Below are 9,111 nucleotides of genomic sequence, written 5' to 3' on the forward strand. Positions count from 1 at the left end.
TAAGAATATAGAGGTTTTTTAAATGTGTTCTGCAAACATATCTCTCCACTGTTAGTATCAGAAAGGTACCTTGTCCTTGCATTCTGAAAATTCATATTCCTTTGTCCTGAGAGGAACCACCTGTATCTTTCAAGCTGCCTGAACACTTCACTCATTCATTCATTCTACAGATGGTTATGTTGTTCTCATAGAATAAATTCTGCTCTTGGCACTTGGGATACATAAACATAATAAACCTCTCTGACTCTGGTCAGCTTATATTCTACCCAGAGGTGTCAAATAATAAAAATAAACAATAGATTAGTTAACTGTATACTATATATGAGCATTATAAATTCAAGAATTAAAAAATTTTTACATAAGAAAATCAACATAAGGGGAACCAAGAAAAAGCACTTAAAAGTGTGGTAAAGGGAGACTATGATTATAAAAAGAGAAGTCAGGACAGGTTTTGCTGAGATGACATTGGAACAAACAGTTGAAAGAGGTGAGAGAATTCCATGTCCCTAAGGCAGGAGCCTTCAAGCAGAAGAGCTAGAGTGAAGGCTTCGGTCGAGAGGCATGCCTGGGATATTTAGAAATGACCAGGGAGGCCAATGGACTGACACCAAGGAAGACTTCACATGGGAGATGATACTTCAGGTTGATTTTGAAGAATGTGTTTTTTAGTTAATCAAAAGAGCCAGCTCTCTGCTTCCTGGCCAGTGTGACTTAGGAAGCTTTCATCCACTAGGCCCTGCTGTCCTGCCATTTCTACCTTGGAATCAACAGAGTGTGGACTGTAACTGTGAGCCAAAGTACATGTCTCCTCCTTCAACTTGTGGGTGTTTAGATATTGTGTCCCAGCCAAGAGAAAGGGACTAACTACATAACCAGCCAAATTTTTGCCCAGGCTGAGCTTGATCCTTTTGTCTCAGCCTAACAACATGCTTGGATTATAGGGATAGCCACCAAAAGACTAGTCTTTTGACTGGAAAATGCACATAACTTCCTCCCAAAATGAAGTGAAGTTCTACTTAGTGACATCTCAAGCATTATCATGAAGTGATATGAGCAATCAAAGAAAGGGAGCTAGGGATTTAGCTCAGAGGTGCTGCCACATGCCTTGCAAATGCAAGGTCCCAAGTTTGATCCATTGGGGCGGCGGAGAAAAGAGAGATGGGTGGGGGGAGAAGTCCTGGGAGCATTGGTGAGGACCAGAGTAGCACAGGAAGATCCCAGCAAGGCAGATCCCAGACAAGGCACTGCCCCAAATCCAGAGGCTCAGACACATAGGCCCAAATCAAAGGCCTGCCCAGAAAATAGCTGCACAGGCATACAAGCTTCAGCCAGAGACTTGCCCCATAGCATCGGTAAGTGTGCACAGATCCTGGTGAGTAGCACTGTGCACCAGAGCAGTGCAGCTGCAGGCAGATCCCAGCCAGAGCCCTGCCCCAATCCCAGTGGCTTGGGCACACAGGCCACAGCCAAGGGCCCACCTGGAAAAGAGCTGCAGAGGCATGCAAGCAACAGCCAGAGGCTTGCCCAGATACCATTGATAAGTGCATGGAGACCCTAGCCAGAGCCTGTTCAGACAACAGGAATTGGGGTGCACAGCACCCAACCAAAGGCTCTCACAGACAACAGGTACATAGGGGCCCAGACAGAGGCACACCTAGACACCATCCCAATTATACACAGGCCCTAGATAGTAGGTCAGCTCTGGGATCCAGGAGGCCACAACTCTGAACCCAGAAATTGGTGTACTGGTGAGCAGCAGACAAAAGACTGCTTGGTGGTCTGCTGAGAATTGAAGACCATTAGGTGAACAAAAAGCTGCCTCAACAAAGGTGCAGCAGGCTGCATCTGTTGAAATGAGAAGACATGTAAACAAGTCTAAACACCAGACTTCCAGATCATCTAAGGCAACCACAAAGGGAAACAAGATGGAACAATCTGACAATTGCCTGGACTGTCTGAACTGGCAACAAAAGAAGATCTGGAAAAAATGAAATCAGAAATAAATTCTCAGATAACAGCAGAGATTGTGCCCATAGTGTAAGACATGATTAATAAATCTAGAGGAGACACAGATTTAAAAACAGTAGAATAGCTGAGGAAGATGATGGAATCCCAACATAGAAAACAAATGGAGTCCATAAAACAAGTGCAAACAGATTTCCAGGAGAGTAAAACTTCATTGAAAGTTTACTTAGCAGAATGAGCCAATGCAAGGACAGAATTTCAGATATAAAAATAGGATTGCAATTAGTGACCAGGAAGAGAAAATTTTCTTAAAAATAGGAAAAGACCATGAGAAATCAATTCAGCAGCTGGTAGACAATGTAAAGAAGAATACAGTAAGACTGATTGCAGTTAATGAAGAAACAGGAGAGCATTCTGACAACATTTTTAAAAAGTTCATAGAAGTAATGGCAGAAAACTTCCCAAGTTTTCTTTCCCAAGGGGAAAAGAAATTGACATACAGATAAGTGAGGAATATATGACTCCAACTAGCCATGATAAAAAAAAATCCACACATATGTATATAATAGTTAAGATTCCAGAAACCCAACAGAAGACCAAAATTCAACAAGCAGTTAGAGAAAAGAAACAATTCACACACAAAGGAAAGCCCATCAGAATCACAGCAGACTTTTCAATGCAAACCCTCAAGGAAAGAAGAGCTTACAGTGATGTATTTCAAGCCCTAAAGGGAAACAACCTCCAACTCAGACTGATGTACCCTGCACAATTATCTTTCAAAATTGATGGAGAAATAAGACACTTTTGTGACAAAGAGCACCTTAGGAACTTCATAAATACAAAACCAGCACTCGAAAAATTTTTGAACAATATCCTAGGAAAAGACAATGAAGATTACAATCCCAGAAGCCCAGTGGAATTAATCCATCAGGCATGACAAGTAATTAAACAGAAAGGGGTAAAACCCAACAAAAAGAAAAAGTCATGATAAGGATAAGTCAATACATATCAGTTATAACTATCAATGTTAATGGTCTCAATTCACCAATCAAAAGAAATAGACTGGCAGAATGGGTCAAGAAGCAAGATCCAACAATATACTGTATACAAGAGACACAATTAATTCAAATAGACTGAAAGTTAAAGGTGGAAAACAATACTCCATGTGACAGGAACCCCCCAGAAAAGCAGGAGTAGCTTTCCTGGTTGCAGATCAAATGGATTTCAAAGCAACACTGAGAGAGACAAAGAAGGGGATGTGGGAGGGCAGTTCCTGGAAATGGAAGTGAGCAGTGGGGCCAGCTGATGGTAACTGAAGTCTGTTCACAGACTGAGCTGAAGATGAAAGAACCTGGAAAGATGATGATAACAGTAGAACCCAGAGATCAGAATTCCTGCTTTCTTGGTGCATAGAAGAAACCATTTTTGTCTCATTATAATAAAGGATCCTGGCAGGAGGAGGATGCTCATAATACCAGAGGACTTGGATCTAGCCTAAAGGACCGTATTCCAGTTATTGAACTTTCAGCAAGAGGGCCTTTTGAAAGCCATGATCTTCTGTGGAAAGGTTTTTCTTATGTGAAAAATGAACTGTTACCAAGCCATGCTCAAATTATCAGAAAAAAAAAAACAAGAAAAAATGAATTTTCCCACACCAAGGAACATCCAGGGTCTCTTTGCTCCTCTAAAATTACAAATGGAATTCAAAGCAGTACAACAGGTTCAGTGTCTTCCACTTTTTTCAAGTTTAAACCTTTCATTGGATGTTTTGAGGAGTAATGATGAGACTATTGGGTTTGAAGACATTCTCAATGATCCATCACAAAGTGAACTCATGGGGGAACCACATTTCATGGTGGAATATAAACTGGTTTACTGTGATACACGTGCTGTTCATGAACGAGAGGGGCTGCATCTTGTGGCAGTTGTCTTTTCTTATAATTTGATGTACATGACATTAAAAGTACTGACACAGGAAAAAAGAGTGAGAGACAAAGAAGGACACTGCATCCTGTAAAAAGAACAATCCAAGAGGAAGAGATGACAATTATAAATATATATGCACCAAATACTAGTGCACCCAACTATATAAAACAAATACTAACAGACATGAAAAATCAAATGAGCACTAATACAATAGTAGTGGGGGACCTAAATACCCCACTGCAACAAATAGATCAAATAGACACAAAATCAATAACAAAACACTAGAATTCAATCACATTGTTGAACAAATAAACTTACAGATATTTACAGTGTTCCACCTCACAAAATCAGAATACACATTCTTTTCAGCTGCACATAGATCATTCTCCAAAATAGACCACATACTCTCATAGAACATGTTTAAGTAAGTGTAAAGGAATTGAAGTTATCCCCTGTATATTACCAGACCACAGTGCAATGAAATTGGAGATCAGTAGCAAAAGAAACCACAAAAATTTCATAAACACATGGAAAATAAACCACACACTTCTGAATAATCAATGGGTCACAGAGGAAATTAAAGAAGAAATCAGACAATTCCTACAATTAAATTACAGTAACAATACAACATCTCGGAATCTATGAGACACAGTGAAAGCAGTCTTATAAGGGAAATTCATAGCAGTGAATACTCATATTAAGAAAACAGAGCAAGCTCAATTAAACAACCTGATGCTGAACCTCAACCTTCCAGAAAAAGAAGAGCAGGACAAACCCAAAGCTCCTACAAGGGAGGAAATTATAATGATCAGAGCAGAAATCAATGCAATGGAGACTAAGTGAATGATACCAAAAAAAAAAAAATCAATAAAGCCAAGTGTTGGTTCTTTGAAAGAATAAATAAAATTGACAAACCCTTAGCCAACCTCATTAAAAAAAAGGAAAGAAAAGGCCCAAATCCATGCAATTAGGAATGAAAAGGATGAAATTACAATGGACCCAGGAGAAATGCAAAGGATCATCAATACGTACTTTGAGAAATGATACACCAATAATAAGATGAAAAATACAGAAGAAATCAACAGATTCCTAGATACATATGATTTACCAAAATTGAATGAAGAAAACCTAAAAATTCTAAACAACCCAATATCAATGAACAAAATTGGAAATATAATTAAAAACTTACCAACTATGAAAAGTGCAGGTCCTCATGGCTTTACTACTGAATTCTACAGGACATTTGGAGAAGAATTATTGCCATGCTGTTTAAACTCTTCAGTGAAATAAAAAAGGAAGCAATACTCCCAAATTCATTCCTGGAAACAAGCATCATGTTGCTCCCTAAAGCAGAGAAAGACCCAAATGAAAAACAGACCTATAAGCCAATTTCATTAATGAACATGCATGTAAAAATCCTTAGTAAGATATTAGCAAATAGAATACAGAAGATCAGAAGATCATGCACCTTGACGAAGTGGGGGATTGATCCCAGGGATGCAGGGATGGTTCAATGTATGCAAATCAATAAATGTAATACACTATATTAATAGAGCCAAGAACAAAAACCATATGATCATCTCAATAGATGCAGAAAAGGCATTGACAAAATCCAACATGAATTCATGATAAAAACTCTACCAAAAATTGGAAAATATGGTGTCTACCTCAATCTCATAAAAGCTAACAGCCAATATCATACTAAATGGTCAAAAACTAAAATCCTTCACACTAAAATCAGGAACAAGACAAAGATGTCCACTATCACCACTCATGTTCATTATAGTTTTGGAAACATTAGCCACAGCAATTAGACAAGAGAAATAAGTAAAAGAAATAAAGATAGGAAATAAAGAAGTCAAATTGTCATTATTTGCAGATGGCATGATACTCTATATAGAATACCCCAAGAACTGCATCAAAAGTCTTCTAGACTTAAAAACCAAATTCAGTAAAGTACCTAGGTACAATGTCAAGACACAAAAATCAATATCTTTCCTGTACAAGAACAACAGACTCACTGACAGAGAAATGGGACAAATAATTCCTTGCACAATAGCATCCAAAATATTGAAACACCTACAAATCAACCTAATAAAAGAAATCAAAGGCCTCTACGTTGAAAATTATAGCACCCTGAAAAAAGAGATTGAAGATGATATCAGAAAGTGGAGAGATATTCCTTGCTCCTGGGTAGGAAGAATCAACATAGTGAAAATGGCCATACTTCCAAAACTGCTATATAGATTCAATGCAATCCCAATTGAAATTCCAGCAGCATACTTCATGGACCTTGATGAAACAATCCAAAAATTCATTTTGAATAAGAGACCTGAAATACCAAAGCAATTCTAGGCAATAAAGACAAGGTAGGGGGTATCACAATCTCCAATTTGAAACTATACTACAAAGATACTGTGATAAAAATAGCATGGTCTTGGCAAAGAAACATACATGAGGACCAGTGGAACAGATTAGAAGATGCAGAAACAACTCCAGACACATTCAGCCACCTCATCTTCAACAAAGGAGCCCAAACACTCACTGGAGGAAAGATAACCTCTTTAATGAATGGTGCTGAAAAAACTGGGTTTCAACTTGCAAAAGATTAAAACTAGACCTATATCTCTCACCATGCACTAAACTAAAATCAAAATGCATTAAAGATCTAAATATTAAAACAGAAACACTAAACTGGCTGGAAGGTAGGTTAGATAGAACTCTTGAAGACATTGGTGTAGGAAGAGATTTTATGAACAAAACCTCAGTTGCTTTTGAACTAGCACAGACTCAGCAAGTGGAATTTCTTCTTATTAAAAATCTTCTGAACAGCATGAGAAACCACCAATAGTGTGAAGAGACAATCCACACTGTAGGAAAACAATTTTCAGTAGCTGTTCATCAGACAAAGGTCTACTATCTAGAATATATAAAGAACTTTTTAAAAAATCAGACCTCCCAAATTTAAAGGCCCAATCCAAAAATGGGCATTTGAAATGAACATTTTTTCAGACAAAGAAGTAGAAATAGCAAATAAACACATGAAAAAATGTTGAACATCGCTTGTCATTCAAGAGATGCAAATGAAAACAATGCTGAGATTCCCCCTCACCCCGGAAAGAAAGGTTGCTATCATGAAATCAACCAATAACAAATGCTGGCAGGGCTGGGGGGTAAAGTAACACTGCTCCACTGCTGGTCGGAATGCAAACCACTGTGGAAATCAGTATGGAGATACTTCAAAGAACTAGGATTGGAAGTCCCATTTGACCCAGCTATTCCCCTGCTGGGTATCTTCCCAAAAGAATTAAAAGAATCATACCACAGTGATATATGTGCACCCACTCTCACTGCAGCACAGTTTGTAATAGGTAAAACTTGGAATTAACCCAATTGCCCTTCATCTGGAGACTGGAAAAAGAAAATGTGGGTTTTAATAAAATGGAGCATGACTCAGCCATGAAAAATGAGAAATTAGAGCAAATACCTAATCATTTCTCTAGTGTGAGAAGCTGAAAGTGTAAATAAGGACTAAAAAGTATAATATAGTAAATAGTGTGAAATAGGAAGAAAAGGGGCAAATGGGAAGGGGAAATGGGCAGGCTAGGTGAAAAGAAAGAAGGGAATGGAATTAATATGAGAAAATGAAAAAATGGAATCAAAGTCTTTGTAAATAGGGAAGGATGGAGGGGTTGAAGTAAAGGAAGAGGAATAGGGGAAAGAATAAGAACCAAGATAGATTATAAAGGTGCAAATTTGCAATGATGAATGTCATCATAATGTATACCTAAAATGTATCAATATTATTAATTTTTAAAATTTTAATGTAGAAAAAGAGCCAGCAATTCCAGGAAGTAAAAGCTGTCTGTCTGTCTGTCTGCCTAGCTATCTAAACATGTCAACTTAGGAAAACAATATTAAAAGTACAATAATCTGAAAGAACACTGGCTTTTTCAGGAAATGCATGTTGGGAACAGGGAAAAGGCATGTACCGGAACTCCTACAGTGAGTCCTGGTTTTCTGTGAGCCATGTCAGCACAAGGCAAATTAATTAACAAAGACAGGAAATGAGACTTAGAGACGAAGCTGAGCTTTGGGCCTAATCAATGCTGCTCTGGGCAGTAAAGACAAAAGACCCTGCCTGAGCTTGCCACACTTGATTAGGTACATGGGGCGTAACAGATGATTTAGAGGGCAGAGGTGATAATCCTAGAACAATGAGGAATTTACGCAGATGAAAATCCTAGTCTAAGGAGGAATTTACGTTGGTTGGGAATTTGTCCCTCCCCAGGATGTCTTCAGGTGATGTCATCCTGCCCTAGAGCATCACAGCACCAGGACCTTTGAGGTTTTAGCTGGGACCACAGCCAAAAATGGAGTCAGGTCTCAACATGGCATAGCCGGCCTTTAGGCAGGAAAACTAGGCTTGCTTATAATTTAATTGTGAAATCATTTTTCCCCAAAATTATGTAGAATTGTTCCCAACACGTGTAGGGGGTCAGTGTGGCTTGATTTTATGCATTCAAAGAAGAACAGCAGGGAATAAGCTCCAAGAGATAAGCAGAGGCCAGAACTCCATGGACCTTGTCAATTGGGCAGAGTTTGGATCTTATCCATGTAGTGAGCTCATGATTTTCTATTCAGTATCCATTTTGCCCTACCTCCGCTGCACAGCATCTAAGTGGTGTAGAAAGACTTCTTACTCCCTGGGCTCTGGGAGTGGGTCCTCAAGAGCTAAACTGTTTTCACAATCTCAGGCTCCTGCCTGTGATTGGCTCAATATCTCAGACCTAAACCAATCCACAGATGCCATTTTCTTATCTAGGGATGGGTTCAGAATTTTACACATGATAAAATAAGAGTTAATAAAATGTATATGTATCTTAAAACATTATGCTATACATCTTAAATATAAGTGATTTTATTTGCAAGTTATATTCAAGAAAAAATAAAGTAAGGGCTGGGGATTTAACTCAGCAGTTCTGCCACCTGCCTCACAAGAGCAAGGACCTGAATTCAATCCCTGGTACCAAAAAAATAAAAAACCAAAAAATAAAATAAAATGTAGGAAGTTTTCTAGTGGCTCCAGAGTAAAGTTTTCTCACTTCTCAAAAGGAACAAAAAGAGGAAACCAGAAGCTCAACGGGGGAGGGAGCTGGGGGGCGCGGGCAAGACCTCCGCGATTCGCTGCTGCAGAAGGAAGCCAGAGGGCGGCCGGTG

The 9,111-nt window shown here is 38.8% G+C and overlaps 1 protein-coding gene across 1 annotated transcript in view; it reads left to right on the top strand.

Moving 5' to 3' along the window:
- The first annotated feature begins 459 nt into the window (after window positions 1-459).
- LOC104853372 (protein farnesyltransferase/geranylgeranyltransferase type-1 subunit alpha-like) overlaps window positions 460-9,111 on the top strand; it is a 9,810-nt gene continuing 1,158 nt past the window's right edge. Inside the window, 3 exon segments of the mRNA XM_033765965.1 lie at window positions 460-487; window positions 3,410-3,569; window positions 3,571-3,949. Coding sequence (XP_033621856.1) covers window positions 460-487; window positions 3,410-3,569; window positions 3,571-3,949 — 567 coding nt within the window.

This window comes from Fukomys damarensis, unplaced genomic scaffold (assembly GCF_012274545.1).
Source record: "Fukomys damarensis isolate Sample0158 unplaced genomic scaffold, DMR_v1.0_HiC HiC_scaffold_19, whole genome shotgun sequence".
Lineage (NCBI taxonomy): Eukaryota > Metazoa > Chordata > Mammalia > Rodentia > Bathyergidae > Fukomys > Fukomys damarensis.